The sequence below is a fragment of the Anser brachyrhynchus genome (genome assembly GCF_964034855.1).
Source record: "Anser brachyrhynchus genome assembly, chromosome: W".
Lineage (NCBI taxonomy): Eukaryota > Metazoa > Chordata > Aves > Anseriformes > Anatidae > Anser > Anser brachyrhynchus.
Genome location: NC_137704.1, coordinates 26646514 through 26663635, shown reverse-complemented (window position 1 = coordinate 26663635; position 17122 = coordinate 26646514). Strand labels below are relative to the sequence as shown.

The 17122-nt window shown below is 43.9% G+C and overlaps 1 protein-coding gene across 5 annotated transcripts in view; it reads right to left on the bottom strand.

Annotated features, from left to right (window-relative positions):
• The window catches only part of WDR7 (WD repeat domain 7), a 114448-nt gene extending 98217 nt beyond the window's left edge, over positions 1-16231 (bottom strand). For 3 of the 5 annotated variants that reach the window (XM_080572475.1, XM_080572478.1, XM_080572479.1), the window contains exons 1-11: positions 16079-16231; positions 10802-10973; positions 9500-9606; positions 7247-7325; positions 6584-6758; positions 4663-4739; positions 2923-3042; positions 2582-2727; positions 1999-2101; positions 805-946; positions 54-302 (exon numbers count right to left, since the gene is read on the bottom strand). In XM_080572475.1, coding sequence (XP_080428601.1) covers positions 54-302; positions 805-946; positions 1999-2101; positions 2582-2727; positions 2923-3042; positions 4663-4739; positions 6584-6758; positions 7247-7325; positions 9500-9606; positions 10802-10960 — 1357 coding nt within the window. In that variant the 5' untranslated portion in view covers positions 10961-10973; positions 16079-16231. Of the gene's footprint in view, positions 1-53; positions 303-804; positions 947-1998; positions 2102-2581; positions 2728-2922; positions 3043-4662; positions 4740-6583; positions 6759-7246; positions 7326-9499; positions 9607-10801; positions 10974-15574; positions 15775-15802; positions 15935-16078 lie in introns of those variants that run through there. The other 2 variants (XM_080572477.1, XM_080572476.1) reach the window with 2 other exon arrangements.
• Positions 16232-17122: the final 891 nt, after the last annotated feature.

The window sequence follows — 17122 nt, the reverse complement described above, 5'->3', positions numbered from 1 at the left end:
TAGATTGCACACACTGCGATCCAGCTGTGCTTTTCGAAAGCTTATTAGCATACCTCTCCGAAGCATATGCTCTCCTTGCAAAAGCTGAACTATAGCAGTTTGTGTCGCTGGCACAATAACAATGCTTCCATCCTCCCGACCACAGACCAAACGCCCGTGTGCTGGGATATACACACTGGCCGTAACTTTAAGTGGTTCATTGAAGTTTGGTATTAAGCTTAGTTGGTCTATAATCCCAGCTGGGCGAGGAGTGAGTTTATCAAAAGCTTCCTGGAGGGATATTGAAGTTGTTGTTTGCAGTCCTGTTTAAAAAAAGGGGACAAAGAAAAAAAAAAAAAAGAAAACTATTCAAGAACCAAAATAGGAATGCTTTTCCTGAAAGATTTCAAAGTTAAAATACACCATGCTACAACACCACATAAAAGATATCGGAGATCAATTCACTGACCTGAGGGAAGCTGCAGCAACACATAGAAACAATACATGTGAGAGAACTGGAAAAGTATATGATTTAAACTACAAGAGGAAGTTATGTAGGCAGACAACAATGACCACAGCTGGTGTTTGGAAAAAAAGGCCATTAAAACTTAATACCTGAAAAGTGTTCAGAGTAAATGTAAGATTTTGATCACATATTAAAAAGTAACTGCAACTCTTAAAAGAAGCAATGAAAAAAAAAAGTACAACAAAAAAAGCTTCCTGGATTTATAGGAAAAGCAGCAGTGCTTTATCCAGCAACAAAATACGTAACAAAATAGAGATGTCCATACAAAGACCTACCAAGAAGACATAATTACGTAATACCTGCTGCACTATCTTGTTGTTCAAGATTTTCAGGCACACTCCAAATACACAGTCTTCCTGAAGAGTCTCCTTGGATTAGCAGCTTATAGGAAAACTCCCTACGTCTGCAGAAGAATCGAGTAACTGGGGGACATATAAGTAACTGTTAAAAAAATAAAATAAAATAAATTAGAACTTCAGACATACGCAAACCATGCACAAATCTGAATATTTACTTTTCCCACATAACTCACTGTATATTTTGAAAGTAGAACAAAAAACAGCTACTCTATGCTTTATCTTTGTTATAGAAGGAAGAATAAATACATCAATATGAACTAGAAGACACTGTGGTTAGTTATGAAACAAGTCACAGTTTTAGGGGAAAAAATATGTATATATAATAAATATATATGTTTTTTATATATTTATGTTTATATAACTCTCTCTCTATATGTATATTCTAAAATTGTTAACATTTCAACTGTAATGGTAAGCTGGAGATACACTACTCAGTAAGGAACGTGGCCATACGAGAAAAGGAAGTTATAATGTTAACAAATAACACAGCAGATCAAATCTATACATGTTTAAATGCCCAAATTTGGCAACAGATTAAATGGTTGTGATTAAAAAAGGATCCATACAATAGTCTTACATTAACAGTATCTGTAAGCGAGACAATTATTTAAACCTAGTACTACACATGCCTAGGTACATCACACAACAGTCCCAAAATCTGTTAGTTTATAGCAGATACAGTTCACAATATAACATAAAAACATGTATAGTTAAATGAGGATTTTAGCCAGAATTGGCTTTTCTTTACTTTGCAAGAATCTAAGCTTGAAAACTCAAAGTTGTGACTCTCAAAGCCCTTGCTAAGTGACTGCCTAATCATTATGCACATCACAACCTGACTTCTGCTCCAGCACTGATGAATGATAAACTGTTAGCATACAAGAACTGAAGATTCACTTGACCATAGACTAATTTCTGCATTTATTTGAAAACCAACAAGAACCAAAACAAAGAAACAAAATAGCAGGGAAATTACATCTGGTTTTCTTCCAATCGTCTACTTTCTCTAGCAAAAGAGGAAATTCTGAAGGTCTACTTAGAATGAGAAGAAAATGTCATGAAGTATGCATATTTAAACTCTCTAAAGAAGAAATACTGACCATAAATGAAAACCCCAAAGAAACGTGTTTTTACCTGTTTATCTGCTCTGTCCAATACGCTGTACAGTAAAGGAGGATTTAGATTTTCTACTGCTTTCCCCACATCTCTGCGAAATGAATCACTAGCTGGTAGACAGCTGGGTTTAAAAACGAAAAAAAAGGAATAAAATTTATTGTATGACTAAAGTGATCACTCTGTCAATAGCTAACTAAATAATATGCTAGATTCTTAAGCAAAAACAGTATCCAAGTCCTTAAACATTGCATTTTCAGAGTTTCAGAGTTCAAAAGAGTTCAGAGTTCAAAACATTTGGCTTCTTACTCAGGACCAAACCACACCAAACTCAAGTATTCCTCCAACAGACCACCAGGTAGATCTGCTTGCTTCTTTATGCTGTGATGGCACATGAAGGTCAGAAAGGATTTCTTGTCTGACTTATGTGAGAATATTGGAGGATCTATATGATAAAACTGCATCTCCACCCAGAACAAAGAAATGTTTGTATATCACAAATTAAAAGATGTAAAAAGAAAACCATTCAAACCATTCAAAATGTCTCATGCTTTAATCTGAAAAAAAAAAAAAAAAGGAATCAGAGCATTTCATTGTTGAGTACCTGGGTGGTAATTTATATATGAAACTTTGTCCATCTTCTGTCCAAACAATCACTTTGTCAGCTGACACAAAGTCGCCACCGGTCCAGGTCTGTTCATTTTCACTAGGGAGTGAGCATAAAAGGGAATAATCTCCAGCATCAAAAACCTGAAAAGAAACAGAAGTCTATCAGTCATCAACCACTTACAGATTAAAATGCCCAGGCAGCAGCTAATTGCAGTTTCCACATACGCATATTAACAGGATTTAGAACATCTTGATCTGAATGTCTTACTGGCAATTTAATTACACGAGGTGCTAGTGTGAGAATAAGCTAGCGTTTGTTCAGCTAGCTTTCCTTACCCTCCAGTACTTGGAGCACACTACCAACAACGACCGCTGGGTAAATGCGCAGAAAGAAATGCTTTGACAGTTCTGACAATAAATAGGTTTTGACTCCTCTTCAAATATTGGTGTGGTATCCTAAATAAAAATAAACAAGCAAAGCAATTACATTAAATTATCTACATCTGATTTAAAAAGCCCGCAGAATGTCACAGGTACGAGAGTAACATATATGCAGAAGAACAGAACTAAAGAAGCGATAAGAAATTGGCTTGTAGAGACAGACAAAAATGGCACCAACAGGAGGCTGTAAGTGTTATCTGGAGAGCACACGTGTACAGCCCATCGGGCGTGAGTACCGACCGGCAGTCAGCAGGCAGAGCGCTGAACTGCTGAGCACACAGGGCTGTTTCCTTCCGCACGTCAGCGAGCTCACGTCCCCAGGCTCCCAGCCACGGACTGGGTTAGAGGTGAGGGTTCAGTCACCGCTGACCGCGTTCTCCTGAGATCCCATCTAGCACCGCCGGGCAGCACAGACCTCACCCCTCCGGCCCTACACCCTTTGCTGAGTCAGAGCATCAGACGGGTCCACCCCATCGGTGCTGTGCCTTGACCAACCTCGGTCCGCACTAAAGCGTAACTTTCTTCTGGTTATGTTGAGGGCGGTTTCCGATAGCCTGTCCAGATGAAAACACAACCAGCACCTGAAACTGGCAGTCTCTACACAGGCAAACATATGTATGGAAATCAGATAACAAGAAAACACCCAGCTGATTTTTTTTTCCTTGCTCAAACTGACCTTAGAACATGACAGAAAACGTGATGGAAGAGGGACTACGTGGTTTCATAAGATGCCAGATGGCCAACTTCTAAGGAAAAACCAAACCCTTGTCACATTTCTTATTCTATTATTCCTCATAAGAAGATCTGCAAGAGCACGTGGCATCCTCTTTTGTCACTTAAGTCTAACAAATTCCCCAGCTGGACAGATTAGCGGTGCCTATTTAGCACCGTCACTCTCGGTGGATTACCTTTCTTCTAGACAGCCAGCTGAAACTAAGCACATTCAGCTCACATTTCATTCTTGCGCGGTTCCCACTATCCCAAACAGACTACGCTCCTGTTTAGGTATGCGTTTCTTACTTTCATACTCTTCACTGTACTATGCAGAGTAAACAAGTATTTATTAATATCACGTTCTGACTAATAAGGAAGACCTTAAGGAAGGCCACTGCAAGGCCTTTAACATAAAATTTGTCTGTATCAAAGTTACACATACAGCGCAGTGTTCACATCGGTTTGGAAAGCTAAAGGTTACTGAAACAATCTTTTGTTACTAAATTTACTTCGGATCTCAAAAGCCTGTGAGAGGTAAAAGATAATTTCAGGAAAGAACAGGACTTTTAAAGAAGAAAAACTAAAACTGAATAGACCAAAATATTTGCATATCATAACACAAACCATGAAATGGCATGCATAAAAAAACAGATTTGTAGAAATTAATTACTGTATTAATTTTGAAATAAGTTCTGTTAGAGTCAAACAAAGAACATCTTCATTAGGATTTCTGTTGATATTTAAAAAAAAAAAAAGATAAAGCCCATGATATTCCAGGTAGCAGGAAGAACAGGAAAAAGGATTAACAGATGTTCTCTCTTCATCAGAGCAGGACTTGAGGAAAAAAAATCTGGGAGTTAACAGTTGAGGGTGGTATGTCCTTTAAGATTTTTGGGAAATGTCACTAATTCAGAAGCTTACCTGCATGCGACTAACTTCAGAGGTTATTATCCATACTTTCAGGATGCCAGTCACTGAAACTGCTACAACAGTATCCTCTGGGGGGGGAAAAAAAGGCAGATAAATACAAGAATGTCTTCATTTTGGTACACGCTTGTGCATATCTGAGTACAAAAATAAGAGAGAGCTCCTCAACATTGAAATTTACCAAAACAATCTTAAAGTGTTTGCTTCAAAATCAAACGTTTATTTGCAAACTGGTATGCCAGAAGTGCACATACACATATTCAGTGGTTTTGTGTTTAAGTTTCATTCCCATTATGGGTGGGGACACGGTCTCTTAATGCCTAGGGCTCAAATTAAATAGAGGGGGGCAGAGGGTGAAGGGTAGCCCCAGTTGTTTCTAGCACTGCTGTCTGGCACGAGGCGTTGTCTCGTCACTGTCTCCAAAAGGAAGATGTTTCTCTTGTAGGAGGAAAGACCTCTTGCTTATGCCCAGCTCTTTGCCCACAGCGGCCTGAGAGGCTGCTGAAGCTTAATGGGGAACGTATGCTAGCTGTACGCTGCCCAAGCACCTTGCCTGGGGGTTCCCCAACAGTGTCTCTGAAAAAGTAATCCATTCCATTCATTAACCACGCACACCAACCCCCCCAGCACAAACCAACCCCCCCCACCAAACCCACGCCTACTGCTAGTCACTTCCTAGAAATTCCTGTTTTCCCCAGGCAATTCTGCTGAAGGACAAAAATCCCCGGGCTTTGATTACAAAACACAAACACGATTAAAATGATTACAAAACAAAGAGTAAAATTAAATGCAGTAGCAGGGAACTTAAAACCAGAGTTCACTTTCCATTGTTCCAGCAACTCAGATGTTGTGGAGACAGCAATTCAGCATTGCCACAGCAGCCCTTTGGGAACAGTTTACAACTGCTGTCAGCCTTAATTGAAGATAAGTCTCTTTCCTTCAGAATCTTCTTTCTTAGTGTTCCTCAAACTCTTAGAAATTAACAGCTTCAACAACGGAAAAAGCTGAATGAGGCACATCTCCACAGCTGCCAAAAATTTAAAGCTTGGCAACTGAACACAAACTAGCAGCGAAGCAGATGTGTGGACAGGTATTGCTTCAGACCATGTTAACCCATGCGCTACTATATATTCTGTCTACCCACATACCTCTTCACTAAACTGCCTGGCATTACTTTTAGAAGTTCCTCTCTGCAGTCTTCAGTTTTTTTATCGTGTACTTTAATCAGCACTTTCCTTAAACACATCTCCTGCAATAATAGCTTTGAAAATGTTATGACAGCACTTTTTATAAAGCTACTAATCACAAGGAATATTCGCGGTATGTATATATCTTGTCAAAATCACAATTCCTAGCGTGCCAAATGATCTCGATGTATGCCACACATCACATTAGTAATGCAAATGACAGCCTTAGCATCTAGAGTGCTTGCACCTCTTCCTTTAGCCTCGTGCCAGTTTCCAGGCTCTTGCTATCACAGCGTTCTCCAAAACCTCTTTTCAATTCTCAAAGACAAAACAAGTTATCACTCTAGTGGAATGTGCTTTTATTCCAAAAGAAAAATGACTCTTCCTGTAGGAATGCTCCTCGCCCTTCAGATTTCAGCACATGCACACACTGAAGATAACAGAACTGAATTACTTACCAGGTGAGCCCGGAACCTGTTGTAGCTGATTTCACTACCCGGGTGCTCATTTTAGGTTTTGCTCGTGAGAAAGCACTAAAATTTGGCCAGAGCTAAAACTCTCATGGGATGCAACAACGACAGAGACGATACCAAAACCACAAAGAGTCTTCTCCCCGCACATTTTCCGGGACTAGACATAACTATGTATGCATTGCTTTTTTGAGAAGTTGAAAATAGTATTACCTTACAGCGGGGCAAAGCCATAATAAAAGCAACAGAAACAATTACCTTGTGTTCTATTGGATTTAATGATAGTCATGGAGCTGATCCAGTCGGGAGATATCTTTGATAACAAAGAATAAAGAACTTCAAGGCTGGTGGCATCCACAACAAGAATTTCTGGATAGTGTCCATGGCATAACAGTCTCCCTTCACGCTGAGTCCCGACTGTGAACTGATAGAACTAAACGGATATTAACACCACACAAAAGTTATACTCCATGCAAGACACTGACTGCTTCATTTTTAATCAAGACTGTCACTCCATAAATATATTCTACTGGCTATATATTAAAAAAAATGCTACTGGGCTCTGATGTGCGGAGCTTTTTGCTGAGGCCCCCGTCCGCTGTTATCTTCCCGAGGCAACCTTTGGACAGCTCACCCAGCCCCGGTGGCGGACAGGAGCCTGTAACAGCCCTGCCTGCCGAGGTCAGCCTCCCTCTCCCACCTCCCCCAGCAGCACTTCTCAGTTTTATCCTATTCCTCCGTTCTTTCCAGGACCTCTAATTACCTTTTTCCCCCAAAAGCTGAATTAAAGCACCTACGTCCAGCTCTAAGGCATTTGATGATACTGCACAACTTTCCATGCCTCATTTTAATAACTGATCTATAGTTATCCACGCTGCACCATACAGAGTAGGAGCTCTGAAGTGTACCCAGAGTACCAACCTGTATGCCAGTGTGTGTGCAGGCTAGCTTCGTAAACTCTATGCATCTCCCATCATTCACGTCCCACAGACACATCTCCCTAAAACACAAAAGACAGATTACAGCCGCATCCAAAATATTTCGGTCTTCCAAGGATTAAAAAAATTATTTACGCTGGGAGAATCTGAAACATTTATTATTGACTATGTGAGTTGTATTTAGGTAAAGGAAACTCAAAATCTACTTGAGTTGATTCTATTCGAATCTACACAGCCTGTTCTGCCCTATAAAGAAAAAGGGAAATGAGCAAAATGAAAAAATACATCACAAGCAATCAACATATTAAGTAAATGCAAGCATTTAACTGAGAATTTCTCATTTCTCTCACCACTATTTCAAATCTTTATATACATCTACTGCTTCCCCTAAGGTGTCTGAAGATTAGCTGGCCTTTTCCACATTAGTGAGCAAGAAAAGCGTATCACAGAAAAACAGAACTTCATCACGTGGCAGTGAACACTGACGGTTTTTCAGAGGTTCCAGGCTGGCAGGAGCTGGCAGCATCACCTGGCTCTTCATGAAATCACGGAACAACCAATTATAAATAGCATCAGTAGATATTTTTCTGACTTGCCTTATAAGAAAATATTAGTTACCTCTGTGAATTAATGCAGATTTCAGAGGGATAAGGAAACATTTCCCCCTATTTACAGTATTTTCCCCCAACATTTTGACTTTCAAAGTTTTATTTTAAAATTTAATAAAAACGGAATCTGTCAGCTGCTGCCTCATCTTTTTTCCCTTTGCATCAGATATATAATTTCACACTGAAAACTTCTTTTTCGTTTTAAATCCGAAACAAAAAGACTACTTAGTACTGAAATCACTGCAAGGCAGAAATTGTAAGTTTTGACACGCTCCATTCACAAAGTCTAGGTTAAACGGTTGTTTAAATACAGCGTTCCCTGACTTTGTCAAATAAACTTACTGGGTTTGTTTGGATACATAACTGACCTATATCTCTCCAACTGCATTTATATAGGCAGAGGCTAAGAAATTTCTTGCTCAGCCACAGTTGATCAAATCAACCTTAGCCTGGAGGTCCACCTTCTGGTAACCAGCCTTCAAAAACAAAGCAAACACAAGAACAGACTCCAAAACTTCTGTTGCCTTTTATAGCTCGTTTTGCATACCAGCAGGTCTGCCAGTCAAACACCAAGTTCCATACACGAATGAAAGAGCAACTCTCAGTAACAGACACATGCTCTGTAAGGATCATCTCTAGAAATACTTTCAGGTCTAATATTTTGCCTAATTAAAGACAGCCGAAATAGAAAATTTAGCTTTTCATAGCAAAGTTTGAAAAAGCAAAGCACAAGGGCATACTTCTAAAAAAAAATAAAAAAATACACACGCACACCAAATCTAAATGTTCGAATTTATACTAGTTTAAGAAGGAGTAGCATGTGTGTAGTATTATCCTGTGCTGGTAAGGCTCAAGAAGATGCTAAAATCAGTAATAACGAGATACCTTGCACTAAGACAAGCAAAAGATGACCCCATCCTACTCAATGCAAGCCCACAGAGGCAGGCTACTCATTTGTAACTGAATTGCTCACACACTTCTTAGAAATTCAAAAGCTGTTCTAGACTCCTGCTGACAAGAGTAATTACTTCAGCTCCCTGAACCTAACCTAGGCTCAAATTATGGAAAGAAAAAAAGCTCTGGCCTTCCAGAGTCGCTCTGTAAGAGGAACAAGACCATGGCCTGCTTCCTAGAAACTGCTTGCTGGCGCCTAGGACGGGGCTGGCGCACGGTCAGCCAGAACACTTCTGCAGATATACAAGGATACAGCGCCTGCACCCTCCCCGCTTGCGGGGGTTTGGCCGCCCAGGCTCACGGCCAGCTTTGATAAGGAGCTGCTTGGCCTTGAGGAGCTCTGGGAACAAGCAGGGAGCTGCTTCAGCTCGGCCTCTCCACAGCCACCTCTAGGCTGGGGCTCTCTTCCCCGTCCCTGCCCGGGTGGCAGCGGGGCTGTGCACACAGGGACCGACCCCGGCTCCCCCGCAGCTCCTGCTGCTCAGCCGCCTGGGGAAAAGCTCTGGAGCAGGCGTGGAAACCAACGCAGACGGTACGAGCAACAGCATCCTGCTGCGGCAGAACTGGTTGATAAAGCGGTTGGAATGCAAAGAAGCAGGTGGAAGCAACCTGATCTCTCCTCTACCCTCAGCTTCCGTTATTTAACAGCCTCGCACGTTAATAAAAAAACTCACCCGCTCTCCGAGGCGCTCACTATGTACTGCTTTTCACTGGAAGCAGAGGCCTTTGATAAACACGTAATTGAGGCTGTGTGACCAAACAGCAGGGCTCTGGGATTAATCTAGAATCAGGGACATAAAATGCGACGTTACACAGAGTTACCGTGAAATAACAAAGGCACTACAACTTACCTTGAATACACATATTCCAGTTTTCTCTTTTACATCATACAAATGTGTTAACATATGTGCACATTTTATTAGCACAGCTGCGGACATCATCTCGAGTTTGCACAGAATGCTGCTACATTTTGTGAAAAAAACAGTTTCTACCTAACACTGTAATGGCAATTTGTGAAAAAATGCACTTTGCATAAAACTCATGCCAGCAACAATTTTAAATCACGGATGGACTTTGGCCTGACTCAAAAGAACAAACTGTGTTGTACTGCTAAAACAGTTTCTCCCCCCAGTCAAGCAACTTCACAACCCTCTACATTTATAAATGAGTTCATATACAATCCATTCATAGATGAAAGATGAAAAAAATGTCCTTTGTCCATCCTAGAAAGAGATTGTTGCCTTCTCCTATTTTTTTTAAAATATATTAGACATAATTTTGGGAGGTAACTCAGATGTTGAGGTTGTTAGGAATTCAATGCAACTTTTTTCTGAATTATGCTGTATTTTACAAGAAATGATTATTTTTCTAATGTATTCTAGGAGTTCAATACTCCTTGTACTGAGGCAAATTACAAAATTCTATTCAAAAGAGACACTTGCAGATTCCAACACCAGAACAGCCACTGACATATGATACCATAGTTATATGTATAACTATCAATCAATCATCAATCTATATCTCTGCTCCAAGCCTTTTTTCCTCATTCCGTTTTCATGGAAAGCAGTTATTTTATTCAAAATAACCTTGAAGAGCTCTCTCTAAATACAGGTCTCTGATCTCTGAAATCAGTTTTTACAACCCAATTTAAAGCAGCTACACTTGAAAGTAACGGTAAGTTTAGAGTAGCTCCAGAAAAGAGGAGATAATTATTTTTAAAAATCACTGCAGGAGCAGCAACGGAGTGTGAGAGCAAAAATGCCTCTTTCTGACCTGAAATGTTCACTACTGGGGGCATGACGTCACATCCAGGTGTCACCTTATGAAGGGAGGAAGAAAGGATAAATGAATGGAGTATAGCAAGAGCTGAAGGGCAGAATAGATACTATACTGTAATACCGAAGACTAAAATTGTTTTGGCAACAAAGATACACACTTAAAGCACATAGAAAGTTAAAAATCACGCAGAGGCTTACCTCTAAATCTAGAGAGAGGTCCCAGAGACATATCTGTCCGTCATGACAGCCCGTGACGATCATGGACACGTCATCCATTAGCAGCAGCGTTGATATGCAGTGGGTGGGAGCCTTCCGACCCCAGAGAACAATGGGCAGCACCAGGCTGTTTCCTGCCATTTTGCTCTCACACCTGCCAATTTAAGCAAAACGATAAATATCACTTATCGGCGGGTGTGCCATTTCTTCACCTGGCACCCAATTCTCTCTCCCCTCACTGGGGAACATGTTCACCTTCATATAGGGATTGAGTAACATAATGAAATGGTCACCTGAAAAATACAGGGAAATGGGTTAGTGTTATACCTCGCTAGTTTGATTTCTCACAAAAGAAGATACTTGCAAAAGATACTTTTGATAAGATAGGCCCGACTGGTAGAGTTCTTCTTTTGCAAGCCCAAGGACCCGTTGTCAAAAATAGGCTCTGGGGCTTCCCATGGATCGCTGTGCACTTCCCAAAACTACTCTTCTGTCAGAAGAGCCTGGCATGAACTTCACGAATGAAACTGGTGGGGTTAAAGTTACATTCACTTATCATTGGTATGACCCAGGTGTAAGGCATGCACAAGACCTATTCCGAAAACGCGGAGTCCGACACAAATTAACGCTGTATCTCACCTATATACACATTACATGGAAATTTCTTCAAGAACATAGTTTTATAGTAATTTTGACAAATGCTGCCTGCATTTCGAGTGCAACCAATCCCTGCAGCCAGAGGAATTGAACCTGGTAATGTCCATGGAAAATGCATCACGCACATTGCATCCCATCGGACTACAGTTATTAAAAACTACTTAAGAGCCGTTACTTAATAAACACATATAGATACAGACCACCGATCGAGCCCCTACTCTCTTATGGCACACTAGAAGCTACCTGGCAATTAGTATTTGCAAAAGACGCCCGTAACCACAGTGTTAATTGTTATGCAATGCTGAATCAATTGTTCCCAGCCTGGGTGATGACAATATGGAACTGTAAAATAATTTTAAAAGATGCAAAGGATACAGTGACCTTACCAAAAGGTGCATAGCTGCGTAACATAACGCAACGGTCAAAAGTGTAAGTAATAATATAGAAGGAACTTAATATACTTTATACTTTCCATGCAGACGAACATGAGAGAAAGCACTGCAAACATTACCACCAAGACGCTTTTTAAAGGCTTACAAATACCCACATTTCCAAACTTTTAGGTAAGAGAGGAAAAATAATTCTTAGAGCATTTACGACCAACCCCTCGGGGAGAAAGAGCAAAAAGCGAAGCTACCTCTTTCCTTCTAGTTTTTTATTATGGTATCGCAAAGCCTTCATTAAAAACTTCATTTTCAGGAAGCACCACAGGCTCATTTCAACGGCTGCAGAACTCGGACCACGCAGAACAACAGTTCTCTGTCATCACCCAACACCAAATACACCCCCTGCAAAAACCCAACCTCACTTATGGCTGTAACAATCGATATATATATTTTTTTTACATCAGTGACGACAAACTACAGCAGCGAATAAGCTCTGTGCTTATTGACAAACGCTCAGCAAGCATGCAGTGAGGCAGTACGAATGAAAACCCCGTGTTTTAGTTATTTGTACTGCCTACAATTTCTGCAGAAGTGAGAACCGGGAATCTGAACTGGAAGGGGAATCGGAGACATCGAACTGAGTGAAGGTCTCCGTGCTTGCCACCCGTGTCTCCATCGGGATCTTCAGGCTGTTCCCTGCCACCTGCGCACGTGCCAGAACCCCTGGTTCCTCCCTCCAGACACGCAAAACCAGAACGATCTCGTGTTATCGTGCATGCACATAAAAACATCTCTAAGTTACCTGGCTTCACTTTCAAACTACCTCTGTCAGAGGCAATAAATACAGAGATGCGGGGACGTGGGAAAAGACAAATTATTACTTAATCTGGGTTATTACTTTCTGTCACAATTCACGCTCGGAAACCAATTCCAGTATTCTCAAAACTGGTTGGCATTTCTGCCTGTCCAGCCTTGGCCTGTACTTTTATCCTTCTAAGCGACCACAAAAGACAGGCAGAAAAATCCACAAACCTTCCTCCATCTGCATGCAAGCTGCTTCTGAAACTTCAGCTTACTTGCAAGTTGTGCAAGCTTTCCCACAACTTCCAGCCCTAAGAAGCTAGAGATGTCACTGCACCTCGCAAGACTCAAGAGCTAAGCCATTCACCCCGAGAGAGCGACCATGATAAGGGTTTTACAGACACAGCAGCACCCAAACAGAAGTAATTCAGGGTAGGAAGCCGTGCAGCTGGTGAGCGACTTCCACTTGCAAACGATATTTATTTCAAATAAAGCACGCGCAGAGAAAGGCTCGATCTTAGGACACGTGTGGATGCTACCAGAATCTGTCAGAAACTGCACCGACGAGCCGACTATGTCTTCATCAGGTCTGCTCTCAGTACACAGCAGCTCCACAGCGAAGCACTAAGGGCTGCCAAATGAACATCTGCTTTTAAACAAACCTAACTGTGCGTATGTGCAAACAAAGCAACTAGAAAGGTTCAGAATAAATCATTCCTTCCCCATCAATGTTTACCGCACGTTAATGTCATTTTTCTGTATTTTCAGCGGAATTTAAATTCTGTTATTAACCAGATTTGTCACCAGTGAGTACAGAGATGGCTGCCATCCATGACACCAGCACAAACCTTCGAAACGGGTTGCGTATTTTCAAGTGAACAGCGATTTTTACGCCTAGTATTTTTCACACGTACAGAATCCTTCATTCAAATAGACACCGGCTAAGCATTGTAACACCACTGGAACACCTAAAGCCATTTACATGAGGGCAATCACATTTATGGCGGGGCTCCCTCCTAGTACTGCATGGCTTCCATTTGAATCACCCAATGCATTTCATGAAATCTGATATTAGTTTTATTACAAATGACCTTTTCCATTTAATACTTGGAGATGAAAGAAAAAAGGGATGGATGAAGTGGGGAGAAGAAAATCCAGTGCTTTACCCAGTCACAGAAACATTTCCCTGCCAGAACCCAAATACTGAAACATTCGCACTTTAAAGTAAATAAACAAACCACTCTGTTATTAAACACAAAGGCTCAGTAACATTTCCTAGTTAAAATCTCGCTTGTTTCAGGTCTGTCAGGAGCGCTCAGGGGCTTTGGGAATTAGTTCTGACTCACTGTAAGGGGATCAAATACAAAGTATTTCTGCGTTCCTAACCTACCATCAACCTAACAAAACCACAGAACAGCTGAGGGTGGAAGGCACCTCGGGAGGTGACATTCCCCGAAGCCCGGCACAAAATGGGTCAGCTACAGGCGCTGCCCAGCACCGCGTCCCGTCCTCGCCGTGCACAACCCTCCGGTTACCAACCTCTCCTCCCGAAGGAGGCTTTCGCCTTGCTGCCGCCTACCAGAGCGCACGGAAACTCCTCGGGAATCCGTGTCAGAGGCTGGCTCCAGCCGAGGTAACACCCACTGCTCTTCCTCATCCTCCGCGACAGTCATCTGTGCCATCACGGGAGGCCAGCATGCTGCTTAGAGCGCAGTTTCCTCTTTGTAAAGCCACCCGAGAAGCCTGAGAAAGCTTTTTAAAGGCTAATGCTTTTACAGTAAATGAATCCCTATTTTTTTTTCGTCCAAGAAATTTTGGACCACGTGTGCATGATACAAAACACCTTAAAAAGATCTACCTGCTGAGTTCGTTCAGTTTGACACATGCAACAAACCACTATCATTCCAGCTTGCATCGGGCAAGCACTAAACTCAAAACTTGGAGAACGATGCCTGTATTTTATCCACGCTCAAAGTTCTGCTTTGCAAACACAATGGAATTACTGCAACACTGCTCACTGTCTTTATAAAAAGAAGCATTAAAAAACGTCATTTTTCACTAAGAGAGCACGGCGAGTAAACAGGTGGGGAATGGGCTCAGTGCTGTACAGCACAACCAAGACACAGACTTGTCACGATGACAGCCAAGTCGGGAAACCAGCCTAGCACAAGGACAGCACGCCGGCAGCTGTAACGCCACCCTCCTGGACAGGCATGCACACGCAAATATACACGGAAAGCAGGACAGCAGCTGGCTAATTAAGCTGTCAAGTGCATTCGTTCTGATAATTAACTGTACCCATTTCAAGACAAGAGAAAAATAAAGCAGCTGTCAAGGAGAACTGAGGTATCTGTACATATCCGAGAGGCGCAAGGACTTTTCAAAGGCCCTGCTTTGGCAAACACAGCACACTCGTGTTTCCTGCCATGAATATTCACGCTGACCTCGCCAGCCCTGCTCATTACAGCCGAGCCAAGCGTATCTGCGGGAGGGAACCAACCCACTATTTTCAGCCTGGCCAAACTGTTAGCCGCGCTGCGGTTACCTGACGCGCTGGGGAACTGCAACCCAGGTACTAACCAGCGAAACTGACTATCGGTCACGTCGTGCTGGTTGGGGATGACAAACCTGGGGGCACCTGGCCTTCCTTTCTCCGCCGGCCGGGCCTGTCCCCGCAGCGGGCAGCCAGGGCCCGGCTCCCAGGCTGGCTCCCAGGCCGGCTCCCGCTGCAGTGCGGCGGGCGGCACGTCGCCTCTGCACCTGCACCCCGCGCTCCCCTCGGCACCGAGCTCTGCCCCCCCGCTTAGCCACGGCGTACCGCCGTCACCTACACACCAGTATTGTAAACGCCGCTGCCAGACCTTCCCGGCGCACCCAGATCAAAGCCAAATTCGACAGGACAACTACCAACCTGTCTTCCCAAACAGAGATTAACCGAGAGGAAAGCAGGCGGTTACGGAGAAGCGCTCCCTAAGCTTTACGGGGTAACAGCGGCAGCCGCGGCCCAATGACAGGAGAACGCCTGCCCCAGCCGAGCAGAGGGCCGTAAACGCCGGATTTCAGAGCGCTCAACGTGAAGGTAACGCCGGCTGTCCCCGCACAAAAAACGACGGGGAAGGGAGAACCCGGCCCCGCGTACCCACGGACGGCTGGAAAACGAGAAGAGGCGACGGCAGCCGGCGCTGCAGGTCCTCAGCGGCGCCCGGGGCTGCCTCCGGAGGGCGGCCGCAGGGCCCCGTGGCGCCGGGCTGCTGACACACCGCGCCCGGCGCCCGCACCCCCGCACCCCCCGGGGGCTGCGAAGCCCGCCCCGGCCCCGGCCCCGGCCCCGGCGGTGCCCGCCCCGCAGCGCCCGCGGAGCAGCCCCGCCGGACGGGGGGGGCCGGCGGGGGGGTGCCGGCGGCCCCGCACTCACCTGCGCGGCGGGGGCGGCGGCGGCTCCCGGGGCCCGGCCCGGCCCGGCCCGGCGCGGCGAGCGGCTGCCGCTGTCGCAAAGCGGCGCCTGACGGCAGCCCCGCCGGCCCCGCGCCATGGAGACGGGGCGGGACCGGGCCGGGCAGCCGCCGAGCGCCGCCCAAACGAGGGCTGATTTTGGCTTAAAGGCCCGCTGGGGGAACTCGTTCCTCAGCTGGTTCCCAGCTTTCAGCTGAAACGGTGCGGAGGTCTCAGGGACGGCAACCTGCGTGTGCCGGATTTGCCTTCTGAACCTCTCAATGGACCGAGCTAAGGAGGGGTGGTGGGCCACCGATGTTACTTCTTCGTTTTCTTTGCAAGTGAAACAGCACTTCTTGCTGTCAGGCCTTCCGTAGGTGTGAGTAATGGTCCTTAGCCGCACACAAATTCATCGGGTGTGCTGAAGCTGCAGTGACGGCTTTCTTTTTTCCTGTCAGCAACTTAGCAATGCACATCGGTACCTCACAACTGTTAGGATAGAAAGGGAAAAACTATTATTTCTGCAGTTGAAACGAGAGGGAACGCTTTCTCTTGTCCAGAAGCCATTAAAATAGTGAAATCAGTTCACAACTTGTTTTACTGTGTGTTGGCACATCCTGTTAACTATTTGGGGACGCTGTATCGAGATGTTCCATACCCCCCAGTTCCCTATAATTGATGGGTAAAGACGAAGCAACTCTAAATTTTTCTTGGTGTTGAATTAGTAACCAATTCCAGTTCAACTGTTGCGTATAAACATTTGAACAAACGCTAATACTGTGCTGGTATATTTTTATGAGAAAAGTAATGCCGAGATCCACTGATCTATCCCCACAGAGATATGAAAATTACATACAACCACGAGACGCCTGGCAAGCGGGGCTAGGTGCCCTGTCATCCAAGAACAGATGCCTGTCTGGAACAGCAGCCTGCTTACAACGTGATTATTTTCGGCTGGGAGAGTGGCGATTCTCCACTTGTCCGGTAATAATAAATTCCTGAGGGCAATGCTGGTCAAAGTCATGCC